The sequence below is a fragment of the Gallus gallus genome, chromosome 3 (genome assembly GCF_016699485.2).
Source record: "Gallus gallus isolate bGalGal1 chromosome 3, bGalGal1.mat.broiler.GRCg7b, whole genome shotgun sequence".
Taxonomy (NCBI): domain Eukaryota; kingdom Metazoa; phylum Chordata; class Aves; order Galliformes; family Phasianidae; genus Gallus; species Gallus gallus.
Genome location: NC_052534.1, coordinates 78,106,222 through 78,129,753, shown reverse-complemented (window position 1 = coordinate 78,129,753; position 23,532 = coordinate 78,106,222). Strand labels below are relative to the sequence as shown.

The window sequence follows — 23,532 nt, the reverse complement described above, 5'->3', positions numbered from 1 at the left end:
ATTCAGCCACGATTACCTCAGCTAAACTTCAGTATCTACGGGACTTCAGGCTGGGCAGTAAGCAGGAGATGGCTCTGTCCAGTTGGGAAGAGCAGCAGTTGGCTCATGCTACGTATGCAACAAGGAGGGACTGCCTTAGAGGTGACCATGGGTCTTATCTGGCCTTATGTGTCTGATCACATACGTGTGCCTTTTTGGAAAAAAAAAAAAAAAAGCTAAATCCTGGGAATCAAAGTGTCTGCACACAGAAACAGTCTCTTTCTTTGATTTTGCAAGGTACTTGTTGCAGAAAACAAATGCAGACAACTCTCAAGATATTTAGTGTATTTTTGTTGCTGTTGTTAGCTTCAGCCTCTGCAATTTGTAGAGCGCTGTTGTTTTTGGCACAGGCCTGTGCTGCAGTATCGCATGGGTGAAAAATCTATCCAAGTCCAAGTGGGCTTACAGGAGAAGATTTCCACTACAAAGAGCACGTACAACAAACTACTGATTGCAGCTGCTCACATGCAAACTTCTGAGCTTTGACGGGCATCCATTTTGAATAAAATACCAATGTTTGTGCTTGCAAGCTGGCAGAAAGTAATTTTCTTTCTTTTCAGTGCTTCGTAGTAATTATGGAGAAGTGTCTTGGCTTTGGATTTGCTTTTAAAAGCCAGTTGGTCTCTGCTCTTTGCTACTGTCCAGTTAGATTAACTTTTATTGCATAAGTGTACGTAACAATTTAAAAAACAAATGGTAATTCTTCTATTAACACAGGGGAGAAAAAAAAAAAAAGCAACATAAACCCTGCATGTATTAAGAATCTCTTTCATCAATCCGCCCTCTTGTCTTGGACTGTGACCAATGAAATAATAAAATACATAAATCTTTTTCAAAAAACAGCGTAATTCTTGCAAGGTCTAGATGGCTTCTGGGATTTGAGGCTATTTATTACAGTTTCTCAAATGTTAAAACAATGTTTATGTAAATGAAAATATTTATCTAGGTTACTGCTGTCAAGTACCCAGTGAGAAACATTCTGCATCCATAGAGGACCTTGAGCAACAACAGCAACAGAAACACCTAGTAGCCAGCAGTTGGGACAGGCAGAAAGCACTACATAAATCTAAAAAGCAATAGTCCGGATTCTTCTGCAAGGGACCACATGGTGCTCCTAGTTACACAGCATTAATTCCTTGGATTATAATTTTCAACTACAGAAATTAAACTGTAATAGTTTTCCTGACGAGTAGCAGTACTATTTCATGCCATCCATAATGAGTTTTAAAGAAAGTTGCTATCTGGCCTTTAAGGCAGAGGTAAGGAACTTCTTTTAGTATTTCAGTGTATCAGAATTATCCAACACCACAAAAAAATAATAGGTATCAGCTTACCTTTCATGGGTTACTACGACATTATAGGCCTGCAGGTCATATAAAATGAAGTTGCTACTGTGCTCACACAAAGGGATGAAGTTCCATTAGCGTTATAAAGAATCTACCTAGATGGAAAGAATAAAGACAGTTAATCTAAGTATTTTAAATAGACTACCAAAAGCTTTTGAAAAGCAGTCTGGCTCAGAATTAAAGCAGTCCTTATTCAGTTTAATTTATTCCACTTCCAAGTGACCTATCAAGTGATGACAAATCAGAATTTGTTTCTATTTTGCAAAGCTTGAAGAGGACAGCATTTGAGATCAAGTCATAGGTAGACAGGGTTTTAACTCTAATGTCCACTTCTGTCACATGCTCTTTGGATGAAACAACTGAAAGCTACGAAGAGAAATAATGTACGCTTATTTGTTTATCAGATTGAGCATACAATTGGCATAAATCTTCCTGGAAAATGGTGATGTTATAATTTATTCTTGACTGAATAACAGTGATAATTCAAAACAGTGGTGAAGGATCTTCAGTAGCTCACACACAAGCAAGAGGAGAAAAGAAAGCATAGAAGCAACACAGTCATGCTTCCTCCTTCCAGTACAGAACTGCTGTCTGTGTAGCACTGCACAAGGTCTTCTTGTTGCCTCAAGGCAGGCTCCCACCTCTGTAAGGTAGTTGCCAAGCCACAGGCCACAGGTCCCTATATGTATGTGTGGCTGCAGCAGTGGCCTGTATAGGCTTTGCCCTAATTACTCCGTCCTTCTCAGACACTTCTGCTGACACCAACATTTGTGTGGTGACCTAGATGGGCCAGGTGGACTAAAAAATTCCATATCCACAAAGAAATAAGCATGTTGTTGTATGAATCAGAGAGACAGTTGTCAACATCTTCAGTGCCTGCCCATGGTTCCTGGACTGCTCTGCCTAAACAGCCCCAGAATAGCTGGGCCCAAGGCTGCAACAGGCCTGTCAGGACATGTATCATTACAGATGTTAGACCATGGATGGTATCACTGCATCTAGTCAAATGATTAGATTGTAGGGAAAATAGTGCTAAAGATCAGAAAATAGAATTTCCTTTCTCAGCCAGCTGCAAAATGTACTTCCCCCTGTCCCCCCCCCTGTTCCCCCCCCAAAAAAGGTAGTATTTTACATAATACGTAATACATATGTATATGCAACTTTGTTTCCACATACACATAAACACATTTATGTATCACAGAATCTCCAGGGATGGAAAAGATCTCTAAGATCATCCAGTCCAACCGTGCACCTATCACCAACATTTCCCCACTAAACAATGTCCCTCAGTACAATGTCTAAACATTTCTTGAACACCTCCAGGGACAACAACTCCACCACCTCCCTGAGCAGTCCATCCCAGTCCCTGATGACTCTATGGGAGAAGTATTTTCTAATGTCCAACCTGTCGCAAGTTGAGGCCATTCCCTCTAGTCCTATTGCTAGTTATATGGGAGAAGATGTCAACCCCCACCTCACCACAGCCTCTCAATGCACGTACATCTGCCAGTTTGTGCCTATGAATTCATTCATATGTGTCTGTGTACGTATACATAGAATGTGTGGATTAACACTCTTTCAGATATAGGCTAACATAGTAACCAAATTCACATTGATGCCAGAATTTCGTATGAGCATTGTTAAGGGAGTTTTTGCACTTCCATATATAACTCTTTCCATCCTCTCAAGAAGACATCCCTTGACCCACAACTTGAGGCAAGTCTGACTGTCTTCTGATTAACATACTCAGTGCATATTTCATGCACTGTTTGCATGCAAGCTATGCAGCAGCAGGGCAAACTTAAAAGATACAAGTAAGTGACTACACAATCTCAATGGGTCCATTGGGAGGATTTTTGAAAACCACCTTGCTGATGAATGGCTGAAACGTGTGGTCATACTTCAGGCACTCTTCACGTTTTTCTTGACACTGTTCTGTTTTTTATCTCCTGCATTCATTTCACTTCAGTATTTCCCATCTTTCATGTTCCACTTGTGCAAACAAACAAGACATAATATTAACACTAAGTCATTTAGCAAAATTGTGGTCCTGGCAAAAAGGGCTGTTTTCAAAGAGTGCTGGCAGAAAAATAAACATGGAAGAAAACAAAGGAGGAGCACTACCTTTTTTCTCTGAGCTGCTGAACTTGTCTTTGATCTCACTGGAGATCATTTTTATCCCTAAGAGGCAATTAAACCTCAAAAGCAAAACGAAGGGAATGACATCACAAGGTTTAACTAGAAACTGTGCCTTTCACAAGAAAAAAGAATCATACAGTTCAAAGTAGGAAAAGTCTGACATTATTCTCACACCATGGTACTGAAGAGAGAATAATTCATAAGGGAAGCAGTGCAAAGGAATGAGCAGGACATCTCCATCCCATAACTGCTATTTGTTCTGTCCTTCTCCAACATGAGATCAAATGATTTGGTAACTGCCAAGAAAATTCTGGCTTGTGCATCACCATAAAAGCAGGAAATTTCAGTAATGAAAACATAATCCTGCAATAAAAAATAATTACAAAACATCAGAAAAAAAAAATGCAGCTCTAAGGAAAGAATAAGGAATATATGAAATTGCAACACCTTCCTAACACCTGTTAAATACAGCAGCAAAACCATGTAGTATATGATTTTTTCCCCTTAAGGGACCAATATATTTCAGATTTTTTTTTTTTTATTGACAGTGACTGTTATAATAATCTTTTTTTTTTTTTTTTTTTTTTTTTTCCCCCATATACTCATAACATTCTGGAGAAACAATTCACTTTGAGGACTAAAATTCTTTAAATCTGGATACAGCCCAGAGACATTTCTGGAAATTTGAGCACGATGCTGTCAAGTATTTCTGAATTATACATAGATGTCTGTCAAAATATACATTTCTTATTTTCCTTTTTTCTCATTCACAACTTAAAACTAATTTTTAACATAGTTCTCTGCTATGCCTGTAGACTTTTTATGGAGAAACAAATCAGCTCTTCATAAGTGATTTGAAAACACTTTTTTATGTATAGCAGAGAGGTATTTTAGAAATATTCAAAGTTAGCGATGGTCATGACTGCCATGTGCAGTTAGTAATTTTAGAAGATTTCTATGTCACAAAATCCATTTTTTCAGGGGTTCATCAGTGCTGAGGGGCCACAGTGAAATATTTTTGTTCATGTATAAAACAAAGGGAGGTAAAATAAGCAGAAAAACCAGCACGTCACACCTAATTTTTAAAGTAAAAAATGCAAGACTATCACAAAGTCACTTTTCAAAAACAGTGTCATGTTCAAATATTGAGGCTTTCAGGCTGAGTCAATACTGAAAAAAATATTTTGCTGGTAACCTAGTCACAAAATAACGTACAATTCATTAAAAGCAGGCTCTTATCAATGTTACTGCAATTAAAGTTTCTTTAAGGAGCTTGTAAGATCTGGAGATGCTTTCCTTCTTCTTGCTGAACTGGAAATGTCAGTGGCTATGAATACAGGATGTATGCAGGCACAAAGACAGCCTTTTGTCAATAATTGTCTGTGAGGTCGTAGCAGGGGGCAGAGGTGGCCTGGACAGCCCTCTGAGGTGTCCCACTGGGGCCCCAAACACCACTATTCATGGAAAAATATGTCCCTGCTCTTAGTACAAATGCCCTGTGATTTTCAGTGACCACAAGTAGTCAAGTCCTTAACTAAATTTTGTATCTAAGCCGGGACAGGTTCACCAAGATCAAAATGAAATACCAGAGGGGGGAGAGAGGGCCGTAGAAATCTGGGAAAACTAGTCCTTACAGAAGAAAAGAGCTTAAATTCCCCACAGACAGTCTGGCTTTCTGTTTTGAATGCCATTCACTTAAATTGGTCGCCTGGTGTAGTTGTATCTGCTATAATTGCAGCAGATTGCAATTGCAGAAACATCTCCTGCATATAAACCCTTTTATTATGGCATATAAACACAACATTTCCAGTAATTTAGGGGCAGCTAAAATCTCCCATTCCTTGGAAGCTGCCTCCCCTGTAGTAGTTCATGCAACAGCACTGGAGCAATACAAGACAGTGAAGCACAGTAGTTACTGTGTTAGAAGTTGATGTCACTATCTACAAGCTCCTACTTGTGTGTAAAAAACCCGGCCCATTAAAATCCAAAAGAGAAATACTTAAGAATGTGCTCAAAGTTCAACTAAAAAACACCCATAGTGTTTGTGTTTTCATCTTTCTTGTTGAACTGCAGCGTCAATCTGACAAACAGTTTCCATCTAGCCTGCTAAAGACTTGCAATATATAAGATTTTTCTTAGCATCCTTTGAAGCAATAACTTGTTTTTAAGAAAGACTAGGTTCTTTTCCATGATATTCTTTCCTAACAACTTTAAAGGCACTGTGATTTACAGGAAAAGAGGCACAGGGTGAGCAGCTTGAAGCCACCAAATCACAGTGATCTCACTGTCACTAACTTTTGCAATAATGAGTGTTTTTCAGGAAGAACCCTCTACCGGAATCATCTTTCATTATAAAGAGGTAAATTGCCAACTTTCATGGTTTTGGAAGGACTCTTGAGAGTCTGAAGTGAGTGCAGAAACCTTGAGGCAATTAAAAAGGGAAAAATTATGTTGATTCTCATGAAATCTTAAAGCTTAATGATTTCTTAGGATATGCTTCATGAGTTTTGATCTCACACAGCTGGCAGGACTGTATTCTTTCCCTAACTACAATGCGGCATCTATTTCTCATTATTTAATTGCAATATTTTATGCTTCAATAATGATTCAGCCCTTGAAGCTACGCAATTATAAGAAGGATTTTTGGCTCCCCCTTTCCTCTCCTTAACACTGCAGACAAAATCTTGAAAATATAAAGCCTAAAAACCAGAATGTGAAAATAAAAAAGAGATAACGCACTATGTTTATTTAAAGAATCTCTCAGTACTTATACCATATAGTCTTGTGGAGAGCCAGCTCATGGTTTTTGGACCCATGAGGTGAGCGCTGTTGCTAGTTAGCACTTAAAGGAGGAATTGAGTTGTTTTTCCTCTCACAGTGCCTTGAAAATGAAGGTACTGCTTGCCAAAAGTGCCACATATTGTTTGTATTTTTATATCCCTTTATTATGTGTACTACTATATTGCCAGGAAGCCTGCAGTAATCACAAGCCCGTTCCACCATCTACTGCACACAGCACAAGAAAGCCTCTTCCCTAACGAACCTTATGGCCTAACTGATAGACTGGGTCAATTTGTTCAATGAACAGCATTTTTCTCCAGTCATCTTTGATAGAGTTTCATCCAAGGGCAGCCCAGGACACTCATCTAGGGGCACGATTTCAGCTAGAAGGAAGTGGACACCTCATCCATCTGTGGAAGGCCTAGGGGTAGCTGAGCGCTTGCTCCAGACAAGGCTGCCAGTACATGACGAAGGCAGAGGGCTCAGCTGACACCTGGGGCATGGCAGAATGGCATTTACAGACACTTTATGTACTCCTTGGACACACTTACCATCCTCCAAGGGTTATGTACACACACAAACAGGGTAATCGAGAATGCAACCAAGATATGATGACGTCTGCCAGCTAATAATGTCACGCCTTAGCCTTTCTGTAACCAATAAGACACTCCCGTTAATTTTCATAGGACAATTCATGACAGTACAAAGGTAGCATACATGTGGGTCCCAGGTGGAAAAGCCATGCCTTTTCTCCTCCCCTACCCCTCTGGAATAAATAGCACTCCGGAAGTATAGATAACAAAAAATAAAAAAAATAAAAAATACACCCATAAAATAACAAGACAAGAACCAGTGGTGTAATGCACTGTTTCCAGTCCTGCCCCAATCAGGTTTAGCAGCTGCCAGCCATTCACAGGTTTTTCAAAGCAGCTGTAGGCCACGCACAGATGAAGCGCTGAAACCTGGAGAGCTGATAAGACAGGAGCTAGTGGTAGGGGCTGTCATCTGCCCAGCCACGAGGTTATTTATTTATAGAAAAGCCTTTGAACCAGACCATTACAGTTCAGTGTAGTAATAACAAGTTATAGTGAATTCAAAGAGTGGTAGGGTGTAGCACAGCCATGCATTATATACCCTGTTGTAAATGGTCCCTGAGTGAAAAGGCCTGTAATTTAGAGAGATTTCAATGGCAAAACCTGGGTCATTGTAACAGATACTTTTTCTTAGTTATTTTTATGGAAAGGAGAAACTGGCCTGAAAGCGTCAGGCAATGTGTGTTTTCATTCAACCTTAGTTAGCTATGAAACCTCCTGGAGCTCAATCTCCCTATACCAAATATTTGTTTTAAGATTAATTGTTCACACAGGAACTAAACTGCAAATTGTTGAATGTGAAGCTTCTTTCAGAGGAGATTTCTGTTCCTTCTCAGGATTGTTTTCTCATGTGTTGTTGGCTCTTTCAAATGTTCTGTCACATTCGGGAAGCAGAATTCAAGCAGAATCAAGGAAATGGCTTTTCTGTTTGTTTTGTTTTGTTGTTTTTTTTAAAAAATTTTATCCACGTATGTGCCATTTTTTAGGATTAATATTACAGGAGAGCCTCAGAACTCTGTTCAGAAGTCCCTATTGCAGCAGACTGCTTCAGTGTGAGCACTCAGCAGAAGTCACGGCCTAGGACACAGTCTGGGGAGTACAGCACCCACCCCAGGTAGGTGCCCTGGTCAGGTTGAGAGGTACAGATAAACCAAACCACTTCTCTCCTAAAAGCAACAACAAAACAATATGAGTAGGGAAGCAGAAGCTTAAACAGTGAAATTCTGTCTGCCTGGGAGTCAGCAGTTCAGCTCAACTTTCTCGAGGCTGAGCATTTTCCCATGGTCTCTTCACCTAATCAGAGTGACATAGCATGTCCTCTCACTCAGCTAGAGAACAAGGAGTAAAGTCTGCCGTCATCTAACCTCCAGTTTTGACAGACTGCTCCTTCAAAGCCAACCAGTCACAACATCTAAGCTCTTGAGTCCATGCATTCAGTGTAGACCAGGATGTTCTGCTTTGTGTTGGCAAGCTAAGCTGCACCTTAGACTCCCGTCCAAGTAAAACGTAGACATTCTCAATCTCATCTTAGTCCCTGTGCCTTCAGCTTACATTTCTCTTCAGCAGTTCATTTTCACTCCCTCTCTTCTCTGCACAGAAGCTGATCATCAGAGGTAGTTTCCCTTCTTTAGTCTGAGGCTGTAAGTACAGATGGCTCTGCGTGTATAGTCATCAAGTAGTACTGATGGCTGTTCACAAGCTCTGTTATGGGTGGGAGTCAATGTATAGCTTCTAGCAGCACCAGAGAAAACATTATTTTACTAATATAAGAGTTAAAATGTGACAGAAAGAACCAACCAAAGCCAAACCCAAATATCAGAAACAAAAATGTACAAAAGTAAGAATTCATAAGATCAGTGTGTGCCTCTAGGTTATCATTGCTAAATAGGAAACTAAATATGAACATATGTAATACAAAATCGTTTCCCTGTTACTAAGTGAATTCTTTTCAAAAGAACTTAAGATCTCATCTCCATCTGCCTATTATTTATTGAAATTCTATCCAGAAATAAGGCCAAATTTTATCTGCATGATCATTCTCAGTTCTCTTATCCAAATTTCCTGTTGATACAGAATACTCAAAACAATGAATTGGGACTTGTGTTTGAGAAAAGCAGGATTTCTTTCTGCTGTTCATGGATTATATTGATAGACTGAATAAATTAATAAAATAAATAAAGGGAAGTATTGACAAAACCATCACTTTTATTTACACTTTTCTTTTTTTACAAGAACTCTTTATAGCCCTTGTTCTCCAGCTTTCAGCAGTCCCTTGACTCCCAAAACTAACATCCAAAATCAGAGTTTAGCATAACGCTGAGATTTTACCACCCAAACACCAGCTAATGAAAAAAAAAAAAATCCTGACTTTAAAATGGTGCAGAATAACCTGCTGGCATCTTTTGAAGATCTATCAAACCAAGCGTTACTCATGGAGTACTGATTACTTTAAACTTACAAATTTCTTTAAAATAGTAGAACAACATTGAATATCACCAGTCCATTTACCTACCCCTAACACCAGAAAAAAGGAAAAGTATCACCAGTAAATATTAGGTGTTTAGAGGAAATAGGAGTATAAGGCATATCGTATGGTAAGTCTGATACTCATTTACTATTAATCACTTCTTAATTACTCTGTGAAGAAATCTAACCGAAATTGAGTACAAACATTAAATGAGAATTCAACTTCCTATTATTGAAACCAAAGACAAAAACAACAAAACAAACAGATTCCAGGCAACATGCAACAGGACATTGTTGCAGATAATAAGCAGAAAGTGACAATTAACCACTCCTCTTATGATGCTTAGTTAAACCCCTGTGGTGTAGCATATTGGTTCTAACATTCTCTTTTATAGCAAAAAGACTATTTAGATGTATTAACTGTATCAAAGCAATGAACCACTGATCCAATTTCACATTCACTAGCACCAATTAAATGAAAAACATGACAAAGCACTTGGACTACTTACATTACTGCATTAGGAGGTAAGAGAAAATGGGAGCTCAAAAATCACTGCTTCTGTGGGCCCTAGTGGCAGAGTATGAGTTGTAATGTGAATACGTGCTGTGGACTAAAGGCCGGAGTAGCTAGGTTTACTATGTTCCAGAACTTAATTTGGTTTAAATATTTTTCAAGTTCTAAATTAATAACCTTACCATCATGCAGCAATGTCTGGGGTTCTTCTAACATTCGCTTTAAAATCACAGGCCAGTCAGTGCTCAGCATGAGTTAAAGATTTTCGCAAATGCACCCTTTGGCTGAATTTCACACACAGAGATCTCTACTAAAGTCTCCACAGCAGTACAATTTAACACTACACCAAATATGCTTTGCATATAGTTCTAGTAAAAACAACTCAATTTGCACAAACAGTCATTCAACAACACGTTTTTCTACGTAATCTCATGTTAATGATGTTATTAAATAAATGAATGAGGTGGACAGAAATAAATGGGTAGCAACCAGTGCTCTCCAGACCGTAATGCAAGTTATTAACAAGAAAACCTTAAAATTCATTTCTTTTCCTCTACAGCCTTCTGCAATAAAAGCCAGAGGGAAAAAAAAAAAAAAAAAACATGAAAAGTGACTTGATTTTGGTATAGCTAGACGTGGAGATTCTCTGTATGGAATTTTACTTAAAATTAAGTGATTAGCACAGTTATTGTAAGTGTTTAAATAAATTTAATTGCTGCAGGTGCCATCTTGCTCAGAGATCTGCATCCTAGAGATAAACATTATTTAAAGTATTCATTTTACACTCTAGAAACTCAAAAATGTGTCAAAATCAGGCACGGTTCCTGGCCAAGATCATGATTGGAATGAACCCAAATATAAAAACAAGTGCTGCTAAAACCATACAGCTATTTCCTGGATTTGTGGGTGAACATGCCAGCCTTTGCCTTCTTTATGTTCCTAACAGTTAAGGGATTTTCCGTACTTCCTTGCCTATTCTCCCTTTGCAGATGAAGCATGCAAGGAGCACAAAGTGTCAATAGAAACAGCAGCCCCAGCCCTGGCATCAAGGCAAGATTGGCCCATGTATGGGAGAACACTTTGAGCAGGATGATAAGGAAGCTTAATCATGCCTAATCAGCTGCACTCACCTACCCCACTGCAGCACAGAAATCCTGGAGTACCAGGTGCTCCGAGGCAACACAGAGCAGGGAAGCTTGTGCCTGTGATTGAATCAGGAATTGAAACCTGCTGTGGCTCATTCCTCTTCATTATCTGCACAAGGAGATCTGCATGACTGGGTGGGTTGTAGACAGTTAATCTTTAACTTCTGAAGTTAGGTGTGATGAATCCAATCTGAAGTCATTATGAAACACAACACACAGGCTGTACCTTCCAGTCCTGGGCTGGTAAGAGTATAGCACACTGACAGCAATACTCACCAGGGGAATCTAAGTGGGCCATTAAATTCAACATGTGGCCTCAATCATCTTACTCTTTTTCTTCGGGGTTTGTAGTTTTGTTAAGTTTTGACCCTGTTCTGTAGATTTCTACAGGTCTCAGACTGTACTGCTACATTGTTCATGCTTCCAACCAGCTTACCTACCCCATCTGTGCTTTCCATTCTGCCTATGCTCAGTGAGTACATGTAAAATCACCGTTTTATTTTTCCTTAGGTCTGAAGACCAAAATTCACCAAAATCGAACTCCTAGCCTTCTGAGAATTCACTAGAGGCAATTCAATTTCCTTCAACTACTACAGTATCCACTGAAATGACTTGTGCTTGAAAGGGAAAATATATTTTAAAAGATTAAATGTAATGTAGGCTTTACTTTATTCACAGTTTGTAACAGGTAACAGCTGTTAATGGCCCTCACTTAAAATACCATGACTTACACAGTGATTGACTTCATCCAGATTCAGATTCCAGATCTCGTTATGCCTGTGCCTGCAAGGTTGAAGAACATTTTTGTACTGAACATATTTTGTCACGGGAGCATGCACACATAAGTACCCATTAGGGTCAGATTTATTCTTATCATTTTACCTAAGTCTATACACAGAACTGGGAACCAAACACCATTACTGTCAATGCCTTTGACTTAAAATACTAAAAATACTAATATTAAAAAAAAAAAAAAAGCCAGATTTTGAGTACTTTTGAAATACTTAAAGATTATCCACGTCACTGTGGATACTTCATGAAAAATCTTGAGATAGCTTTAGAGGAAAGCAGAGAAAACACATACCAGTTTGGGAAATCCAAACATCTTCTAGCCCAGATCCACAGTGTTTTTAGGTCATTCTACAATTCATTGCAGCTAATCTGATTCACAGTCAGCTAGCTGTACATTATACCCAAGCACTCTGAATTCCCACTGTGCAAAGCCCAGCATTTGTTGCTTCAACATACCTCTTCACTGATGCTCCCATTCCCACTAACACACATAGGCATAAAAAGGCACATAATGCAGAACACAACATTCTCTAAGTAATGGTCTTTAACCCTGAAGTAACATTATACGACTTAAATGCTGAGGGGGCTAGGGGAAAGGGGGATGTTTTGAATTGTTATTTTTTTTAGAACACTCTTCTAAATCATATTCAAGTAGCAATGGAAAATCTTAAACTGATCTGTTGGCTAAGAAAATTCCAGACACTTCGTTGAGGGGAGACTATAAAGACACTGTTAATTCTCCAGTGAGACCTGTTATTCTGCAACAAGTTGATTAGTCATCTGGCAGCTGCTCAATTTGGTCTAATCATCCACAGAATGCAACGGGCAGAAGTGCCAAAACATATCTCTTGAGCATGGCAGTCTTTCAAGTCTGAAAGTTGTTTCCAGAAATAACAAGAAGAGAAAATAAAATTAGACTTTGTACCAACACTATGATGGAAATTTTGAAAAAAAAAATAAAGAAAAGAAAAAAAAATATGGCTGAAGATTCACTGCCCACAATTTTTCTTTCACCAAGTTTGGTCAATGTTCAACTTCCAGGGGGCCCAGTGGGAAGGTGGCTGCCACTGAGAAGTCAGTGCCTGAGTGTTTACCATCAGGACAGTTCTCTGCCAAGGCAATCCTGCCAAGAAAGTGCAAGTTAAACCCTACAGCTGGAAGCTACAATAGAACAGTACAGCACAGTAGCTATATATGGAGAATCAGGCATGGGAATAGGGCATCCCAGTGCACTGCACATGCTTCACTGCTCCACTGAGAGTTAGAAATAGATGCTTATGCATGGGCATGTGTGAAGCAAGATTTATTAAGTAGGAGAAAAATAATATTTTTGTCATGTTATCTTTCTCTCGTGTGCATTAAAGGCTTTCTCTATTTTCAATTCAAAGACTAATTTAAAAATACATCTTATTTTTCTATTATGCTTCATGAAGTCCACCCATAAATTTTCTGTAAGTATACTTGATGCTTTTTATGTTATTATATTATACCCGACTTGATTTCAATATTTCAATTTCTTGTATCTTAAAAAAATATTGTAAAATGCCAAGTTGCATTAACAGGAAAAAATCCAATTAAATCTTATGTCTGACTTCCGGATTCAAAATATATTTGACCCAGAAAATCATTTATTGGAAAAGAGAAGATTTGGTCTAGATCTTGTTTAGTGGGAGCCACTCACAAAGAAAACAATTTCAAAAATGAGACAGCCCCTGTGCTTAAACTAGATACATCCAGGAAATCTTCTGATAACATTTTCACTAAGATGATTGTATCTGCTTGGTGCAATCTAGTCAAATAAAACTGCTGGTTCTTTGACACTTTTACAGCAAGATATGCGTGACCTTATTATTTTAGACTTTGAAAGAAATATATACAATACATGAACGTATTATTGCATGTGTATGTAATAACTAATTGCATAGTTTTACCTGTCTAGCTACCTTATTTTACAGTCAGCATTGATACAGATAGCCAAGCATAATTTCTTTCACAGACCCTTAGACGAGTTAATGTAATTTGTTCTGATGCTGAGCCAAGCTGATAAAAAGCAATTTGCTAACACGTGAATCTCATGACTGGCCAGGCCGAGGTGCTGTATGAGCAAGTACCACGTGTCTGAAAATTCAGAGACGAAATTCCAAAGGGCAATAGACTGGTTTGCCAGAAAAGAGATGCAATTTGCTCATCAAACCAAGTTGGGTAAACCAAGCCTAACTCATTTACATAACTTCACAGGTAACCATCATGGCAGCAAGTGACCCTATTGATGTCAGTGGCACTATATTCTGTAATAAAGTTACAGCTTATGGAAATGTGCATAATCTCTAGCTGCAATTTATTCATGGAGGAGAGTGTAGTTTTGCTACTTGTTAATAATGCATATAGTACAAACATGCCCTGATCATCCATTAGGGCTATGAGGCTTCTTCCAGTTCATCACACAAATGATTGCTCATAGGATAGCAGTAAAAGAGAACCTGTTTATGCCCAGAGACACAGTGAAAGAGTCATATCATGGAATCATAGAATGGTCTGGATTGAAAAGGATCTTAAAGATGATCTAGTTTCAACTCCCCTACTGTGTGCAGTGTTGCCAACCACGAGACCAGACTGCCCAGAGCCACATCCAGTCTGGCCTTGAATGCCTCCAGGGATGGGGCATCCACAGCCTCTCTGGGCAGCCCATTCCAGTCTGTCACCAACCTCTGAGTGAAAAAAAATAATAAGACAAAAAGACTGAAGGACTGTCTCTAATACTCTAAATTATTTAGGATTTCTCACCAGTTATTAACAATTTCTTTGTGAAAATTGGAATGAGGTGAAAAAAAAAGCAACCCAAAACAGTGACTGTAGAAAACAATTATTAAAAACAAAACAAAACAAACAAACAAACAAAAAACTAAAGTTAGATTTACTTATCTAAATGTAATGGATATGATCCTGATAAACTAATATTTCCTCTATTACTACTCTCTCACAACTGTGAGAGGAGTTTTAATTTACTATATAAAAATCTGTAAAAGGCCTTTTCATGTGGAAAAAATGCTGATAATGAATTAAATGTGCTCTCTGTGAGTACCCAAAGCATACTTCAAAATGCTGAAACTAGGATGTTCTCTGTAAACAGCTGGTTGTTAGCTTATTGATCTGGTTTTTCGAGCTAATGATCTGCAGGATTTTCTCACAGTTACTACAGTGTTTTGTTGTACTATTCAGTGCCAGGCATCAGCCATCAAGGAAAAAATAAGCGCCAGATGTAATTATGCTTTCCTTGTTTCTTGTGTGCTCTTTGCCATCAAAGGGTATAATGCCATCATTCAAAGCATGAGGAGGAGGTGCTGCTTATCTCTTAGCCAGCTCACACACCCAGCCTCTAGATTTCAGGCACTAAGGCCTCTCAGCTAAATACTACCCAGTATTTTAAATGCCTTTCCTTCTCTCCCATACAGCGCTTCATTGACAATGAAACCTCTATAAAGATTTCGGCTGATTTCACTAGGCTTCTAGTCAGACCCAAATTATTTTCACTACCAAAAAGAAGAGATGTATAAGGAGGGTCTCAGCTACATAAGCCAGCTCCAAAAGCCAGCATGTTCCCAAATTAACGTCCTTGATTAATCCTAGCTATTCATTGTGCTGCAGTTTTGCGCTTAGCACACATTTGTGCAACCAGCAGTTCCTGTGCGAGAGCTGAAATGTCAGGAGCAGACACGTACCCACCTCAGGAGCCCAGAAAGCCTTAGCAGCCTCTGAAATAAAACAGGGTCACAGCAGGAGCATAGCTTCACTGGAAGTAGCCTTACTCCTTTGGCTGTTCCGGCTAAGTGCATGAATAAACTACAAATACCTTAGTATGACCCCACTTTTTGTAAGAACACTGCACTGCCATATATCATCACCATGTTTATGATTGTATCCTGCATCTGGAGAATGAGAGAAGGCTGGGAGGTTTCTTTTGGCTTTTTTTGGCTCTTCAGAATTGTTCTGCTTGATGGGTACGAACCTACAGTCAGCCCTGTCCCTTTGTGTCCCTGAGATATGCTTTTTGGGGGCAGGACATGTGCACGTCCCCAGGCCCAAACATAGCTGTCATTATCAAGGTACCTGAGACTTGAGACTGGCAAACATCTCCAGTCCCAATCTCACAGGAGACAGCTTATAGGAACGCCGTGGGGCTTACAAAGGATTTTCAGACCCAGAAACCAGTGTTAAAAATGTACGTTTATGAAACACCAGAGCTATAATCAAATGTATCACAAGAACTAGAAAGTACAACCTAAGAACACAGTGAACTGAGACAACTGAGAGTTTAAAGCATCAGTAGAAAATTTCACTAGATGTTTATCAGTCAGAGATATTGATGAAATACTTGAATGACTCCTACAGCTAGCTTACCGAGTACATGAAGCTGCAGCAAATCTAAATTTTGTGCAGGAATGCCAACCCAATTCCTTCTACCAGCCGGCTCTATGAAGAGGAGTGATCTGGCAGATCTCTTGAGAAAAGGAGACCAAACAACTTCTTACCCGTATTGCCATGGAGACACCCACACAAACAGAGCGCCTCCTTCTCTTCCTTCTTCCACAGTCTCCAGTGGTTCCCAGCTTCAGGGCCATGCAGTGAGAGATGGAGCACACCAGAAGTTCAGATAATACCCAAATTCAATCACTATCCCCATCCTAAAACTTCTTCTGAAGTTTAAATCACGTCTGTGTGATCCAGCGTGTTCTTGCTATAATGCTCTCATAATTTTTTATTTGTGCATGACACTGCCCTTCTCTGTTCCAGCTGAGAATACCAGCAGGAGTACTGAAATGCCATATGAAGGTTTCTTGGATTTTTTTTTCTTTTTTCATATGAAATAGAAAATTCCAGACATCTCCTGAGTGAGCCTGTTTTTATAAGATTCTTAGCCCATTTTTGGAGAAGCAAGCAATTATTTTCTCAAGTAAAACATCAAGTATTTTGAGGGGCAGCCAGTTGTCCTTAACACCTAACATTCAAGTTCTCTTCCCCCTGTTTTTCCCTCTGAAATATTTTTGGGGTGGAACTATTCCAGCCTGCCTCAGCAGACGCCCTAACACCTCCTCCATTTCTGTGTGCTATGGAAGAGCATCTGAACCGAGCGCTACGTTTCACTCTGATGGAAAAGTTATCAGGGAGATCAAAGAGGCAAGTAGGAGAAAGTCCTAATCCTACATACTTGCTAGAGTGGGATGTGTAAAAAGTTATTCAAATAAATGAGAATTGTAGGAAAGCAGTGCTTTGTTAAATGCCTTCAGTAAGGTGACTTGATGTGTTTTATTGAGGACTAAAGTTGTAAACAGGCTATTGATACTTCTCATTATCTACAGCTCTATTGCGAAAGTGCGAGAATCTGCAGCATTACTTATCTGAAGCTTCAGATGTGTCAGTTGGACTCTCACCCAGAAAAAGAGCACAGGTGCTCGCTGTGACAATATTAAAATATTTTATGTACAGAATCTTTCCCCAGAAAGCTGCAATCAGCACTCTATGGTCTCTAAGAGGCTTTCTCAGGCTTGGCAACTCCTTTTTTAAACAGGCGGTTTATCTTCTGATAAGAAGCAGAAAGACTTCATTTATAGTTGTTTAATGCTATTAGAGCCTGTAGTTTCCATAACAAGATAGGAAAAACAAGCCAAGTCTTCTGCGTAGGGCTTTTCTGATCTCCAGGATATAAGAACACATTGTTGGTATCTTGGTGCATGACTCACTGGGCTGCTGATGTCACATGGAATGTGCTGTTAGGCTTGGATAAGCGATAGAGAGACTTCACGGGTATGCTGACGTATCACCTACCCATTATGAGATGGTAACCAGGAAGAAACTTACTGTAAAACATATAAAAAATCACTACTGGAGATAGAAAAAAACATTCAATTTTCCATTCATAAAGTGATACTGTTAAGCTTGCAGGAAGCATGTGATTATAGCACTGATCATTGGAAAACCAAAAGCAGGGCTTTCTTTGTCCCTCAGCCCATTTGGTTGCCACTGGGCTCCCGGAGTGGCTGCACTTGCAGACATAAAACTCAGTTCAAGTGGTCACTGCAGAAGGGAGGAATCTGTTGCCTACAGAAGTAAAGAACAACCTTGAACTCCCACCAGCCAATACTCTATGGACCACTCATACAAGAGATAACAAATAGAATGAGTTTGATTATACATGTGATCATTTGCCTGACCTGTACACAGACATGTAAATGGTATCAGTCTGGATAGATGAAAATAAAGTGGGCAATAAATCTAATTCCCCTTTCATTTGGGAAGGAAACCAGATATAGTTCAATCTTTGTTGATTGGAACTCTGTGTATCACATGAGACATTGATTTTCTTTTCTGTGGAAAAAGAGTAAAGACAGTGTTTAAAGTTAAAAGTCTTCTCATCATTTTCTCCTTACAATGCTTCTACTCTTTCTCTGAATGGAACAATTCATAACATTAACAACCAAGGCACTTCCCAGGTCTTACTGAGTTCAGCACTTAATGAAGGTAATAAATACTGATCATTGAAGCTGGATCATGGTACAGCCAGCTCCGCCTTCTCACTGCACTCCCCACCAGTGCCGCTAGGGTTTCCTCAAACCAAAACATGCACATGCCCATTAGAGGACTGGACTACCAAAATGCAATGGCAACTCAGTGTCAAAGTCCGGATTTTTTCCCACATCCCATGTTTCCCTAATCACAAACTCTCCATCACAAAACCCAGATCCTGGGATTTCCAAGGACCTCTCTCCCTTAAAAGGCCTTCTCTTTGGAAGAGAAACTGGTGGAGTGAGTCCATTCCCATATTTCCTATGATCTCAATTTTTCTGCAGATAGCTTTCTCTGCAAATCTCTGCTTTTACCTCCCAAAGTATAGCCACCCCATGACACTATTTATTAGGAAGAATGCAAATTTTCATCTACTCAGCTCAGAATAACTGGAAATAAGCCACATGTTGTGACCTGTGTTACACCTGTGTGAGGAGGAAGATAAACTTGTAAGAGAAAGTGAAACAAAGACAACTTTATTCCCATAAGCAGGACCAGTCACGTTCTCTGGTTTTGCCATACAAATGTTCAAACATTTGAAGTAGTGCTGTCAGTAGTATTTGGAATTTGAAGTTTAAAAATAATCCATGTACTCAGGCACATGCCAGTCTTCACTTAGAAACAGCAAAAGAGCACCTGTTATAAAAGCCGTCATTCCTTTCCAGGTAATTCACAGAGGAAGGAGAAAATGGATAAGCCTGTCAAATACTCATTATAAATTCTTTGTACCTGGCAATCTGATGAATGGGTGGGTAAATAAATGAGCAGAATATATCATTGAGTCTTCCTAAGCAACATCCTTGAATATTCATAGTTTCATGTTCACAGATCACATTCTTTTTCTTTCTTAGCTGAAAGTCTTTCCTTTTCATAACTAGACTAAATACAAATACCTGGTAGAAAATTCACAGTTCATGCAAATTACTTTGCAAATAATTATGAAAACATATTAAGAACATTTTGGTGATGCTACAGGGACTGGGGGACCGTGAGGAAGGCCTTCAGCCTGCTGCATGGTCAGTTCTTGGGGAAGCCATGTTGTGAGGCTGGGGTAAAGCTCTTTCAGGGATACATCAGGATACACAGTGCTCTCTGGCTGTACAGAAGCAGGGATTAACACTGGAGCACGGGGAGGATTATCTGAGGGCAAGGTCAAAGATTTCACAAGGAAAACATTCTTGAATGAGCAAGCAACCATTTCCGACCATCAGACTTGCTTACCTTCTTGCTAGTAAATAATCTTTGATCACGTGGGAGAGGCATGGCTGCATCTCTTGAATTAGGGTGATTTAACTCCTCTTCCTGAGAAACAACTCATTTTATTTTTAGTAAGTATCTTTTGTTGTTGTTGTTGTTGTTGCTGTGTTCAAATCCATGCATGTGTATTGTCACCTGTAGTCACAAGGCTTAGGCAGGCTGATGGGCATACTTAATAGTCATTAATGCTGCCTGTATTTCCTTAATGCTCCACAGCTCTGGGAAAAATAGCCTTCTTAGCTTCCCTCAGTGTTCCTACATTTACAACAGGGCTCATTCAGATGCTGAATGAAAAGCACAAAATTAGTAGTATTAATATCCTGCTTAGTGATTTTGATGGTTTTCAGAACAGCTGCTCGTGACTCAGACATCACTGACACTGGTAAGCCATTTGCATTGACAATAATGTCAATGTGGAGTGCCATGTCTTTAGCATTTTTTTGACTGAGCACACCAGTGTGCATTTCTCTTGCCTAATGAACATCAGAACACACAGGAAGCTGTGAGAGCTATTTATTTAATACTCAGAAATAATGTAAATGGGGATCAGTTTTCTATAGTGTTTTCATTTGTGAGGAAGCTCAATGCAATTTTTAAATTACACAAACTGAGGAAACATCATTAGGAAAAGATCTGAATGAATATCCTACAGAAGGAATTCGATATTTTTCTTTTGAAAAAGTGAGCAAAGTAAGCAGAAATGAATGAAGTGCAAGCTACGCCCTGAACTGATTCCCTGAAATGGCAGTGAGAAAGAATACACTCCTTATTCTCAGGACAGCTTTGTGCTGTTAAATAAGGCAAACATAACAAAGCAAGACAAAACAAAACAAACAAACAAAAAAACCCAAACACATTAAAAAAGTTACACACGATCCCAGTATGCACTTGAAGGGTCATTTCAGTTAATGAATTGTCTAAACTCCCCTTAAAACCTCATTTCATGTTCAGAAAGGAAGAGTACAATCTGGAATAGGTGCAGAGTTGGCAGCAGAGATGTCTGAAAAAATAATGAAGAGTCAGTTGAATGGGAGAAGGTCATAGAAATTATTTTATCCATTTGCAGGAGGTTAAATAGCAAGATAAGGGCTGCTGTCTGTCAGTGCCAAAAGGTAAACAGGGGACTCACAGGAGTAATCTCAGCTCATCTACAACACAGGCATGAAATCAAGTGGGTAAAAAGTGGCTGTAAAGAAAGTGATGTAGGGAAGCAGAGACAAGTTTTTACCACCAGAGTGATACTCTATAGAATTAATGAAAACTGGTAGAAAGCTAGTTTGGTTTTGAGCTTGAGCCATTAATTATCATGATGAGAAGGTACTTACTGTGATAGCAGAGAACAGGGTTTGAAAATGCAGGAGTTCTCCAGTAGTCTCCCTGTTTAATATTTGTTGAACTATACTTGCAAGGCCTAAATAGAGCATTTGTAGAATATGGAGAAAATAAAGCACTCTAGTGTGGTTCTTATGAATTAGGCAGGTGCTTAAATATGTCCAGTTGGACTCCACTGGAAACCAGATTTGCTGCCATGCTTCTGCAGTTCTGAGATACCTTTGTACTCCCCATGGATACCCTGCATCCATTTCTACCTTTTAAAAAGTTGTAAGTAAAGGGCAGAATTTTACCCATGAATCATCTATTAACTATTTATTAAACAGTTTTCTTTGCCAAATGCTGATATACCTATTTATGTACAATTCAGAGTTATACTGGCATTCAAACATAACTGAATAAATGAATATTTGAACATAGCCAAGGATTTGACAAAATCATCTAGTAAAGATCAAAAAAAGCATATTAGCAATGTTTGGTGACGATTTTCCAGCAATTATACTGCATGTTTTTTCCCACTTCTGCCAGAACCCTCCCTGAGAACAAATACAAGACCCAAATCTCATGAAAATCTGTAAGTCACTCAACTAGAGGAAAAACATATTGGAGAACAGGTCAGTCAAAAATAGCAGTAAAATATATAGTAAGTTGTTATCATTCATAAAGCACACAGTAGGAGTGGATTCTACAGTTTGAGGAGACCTGGAGAAAAAGGACAGAAAATAATCAGTGAAATAAAAAAAATCTCGAAACTGGATCAACTACTAAGATTGAAACTATATGTCTTAGAAAGCTTCAGAGAAGTTAAGTTTCTATTCTTTGTGATATGAAATAAAAACAGAGATTCATTCACCTGTATCAGAAGTGAAAAATCAAATCTTGTTATGCAATTTGATCTTGGAATTTATTGCTCCAAGATTTCAATGAGGCCAAAAATTCAGATAAAGAATAATCATATTTTTAGAAAGAGTACTGTAGCAATTAATATTAATGTTACATAAGTATAGGAAAGTATATGAAATAAAGGATATGAAATCATTTCTCAGAATTTATCCCAATCTTCAACATTTCCCAAGAGATGGAGGAACTCCCATCTATTTGATGAGGTTCTTGCATTTTTTAATTATCCACATTTTATTTTAGCCACCTGGCTCTAGCCATCTTCAGAAAATACATGAAAAGCTATCTTCTTATATTGGTAATTCTAACACTAAAACTTACACAGGGAGTGGGAGGATGCTTTAGGAAAATATATTAGCAGAAGAGAAGATGAATGGCAATTTTAAAGGTTATTAATTTTTCTTGCTCCACTGAAGGCAAGAAAGTCCTTGCTGCGTGCTCTGCACTGTACTAAGAAGTATTCCCAAGCCTTTGCTATGTTCCAGCATTATGGATTAATGAGGATATGACATAGTTAGCTAAGAGCATCGCCCTATTAACCTTACAGGTTAACCAAGACAGTTAATACATCAGCCTTGATGGCATTACATGATGATTGTAGGTCAGGCTTTTTACCAGCTCTTACCCTCCAAGTGCTCTTAAAAAGAGCAATAAGAACAAGAGATAGTCAGGTAGAAATGGATACAAATTGAAGGGACAAGTGGGTTTAATTAAAAAACCTGTGGAAGAACCGTCCACAAAAATGGCCCAGAAGACGTTTAATTTCTTCTCTCCAGTATCAAAAGCCTATAAATTTGGCAGAGCTGGAACTCTGAGTGGCAACAGGTGTGTAGTGTCCTTTGGGTTGTAGATTAATAGAGAACCTATGGTGTGGGAGGTACCCTTCTGCAAGGGCAGCCAGAGGCTGAGCAGGCTACTTGAGGGCCTCTCAGGTGACACCTGACATGTTAAAAACAGAATCTTGCCCCCAGGTCGTACAGCATCATTGATTTCAGCAGAACATTAATTCACAATGCCTGAGAATATAGCTGAAACAATTATTCAGAAATATAGCGCAGCATAATTAAAACTTGCCTTTTACACAAACTTCATAATTAAAAACAGGGTGGGAAGAGCAAACAGCAGTCTCTTGTTTTATTGATTGTCTTCAGGGATGAAACTTGAAAACTTTAATCTACTCTAAATGAATATCATATGCAGTTTATCAGCAATTAGGATGCTTTCAGCTCTGTAAAGTCTTACAGAGAAAAAGAAGAAAGGAAAAAAAAGAAAATAATTTAGGATCATGTTATTACTCTTATGAAACCCATATAAAAGAAACCTGCATGGATTTTATAAGTGTTGTATAATTCTGAAAATGCTGATTAAAACCAAAAGACGCTGTCACAACATTTGCCAAAATAAAGGGTAACCAGCCAAGCCTGTCATGTTCATAAGAGCTTATTTTCTTCTATGTGTTTTTAATAGTCATCCCAATAATCACTGCATTTATGACTGCTGTCTGGAGATGTGAGGTAGTTTGAAACTACACCAAAATACATCCTGCAGTCCACTGCCTTTAGTCTAGAAAATTGTCATAAAATTCCAGTGAGAGGATCTTGCGTATTCTTCTCCAATAACAAGAGTTGAAATCACATTTTATCAAAGTCAGATAAATACAAATTTTT

The 23,532-nt window shown here is 38.7% G+C and overlaps 1 protein-coding gene across 5 annotated transcripts in view; it reads right to left on the bottom strand.

The window, feature by feature from the left end:
• Positions 1 to 16,320, bottom strand: part of FAM46A (family with sequence similarity 46 member A) — a 48,719-nt gene extending 32,399 nt beyond the window's left edge. The window contains exons 1-3 of one of the 5 annotated variants that reach the window (XM_046938911.1): positions 16,214 to 16,320; positions 11,755 to 11,806; positions 1,374 to 1,480 (exon numbers count right to left, since the gene is read on the bottom strand). In XM_046938911.1, coding sequence (XP_046794867.1) covers positions 1,374 to 1,380 — 7 coding nt within the window. In that variant the 5' untranslated portion in view covers positions 1,381 to 1,480; positions 11,755 to 11,806; positions 16,214 to 16,320. Of the gene's footprint in view, positions 1 to 1,373; positions 1,481 to 6,856; positions 6,956 to 9,873; positions 11,135 to 11,754; positions 11,807 to 16,213 lie in introns of those variants that run through there. The other 4 variants (XM_046938912.1, XM_015284627.4, XM_015284628.4 and 1 more) reach the window with 4 other exon arrangements.
• Between the last annotated feature and the right edge of the window lie 7,212 nt (positions 16,321 to 23,532).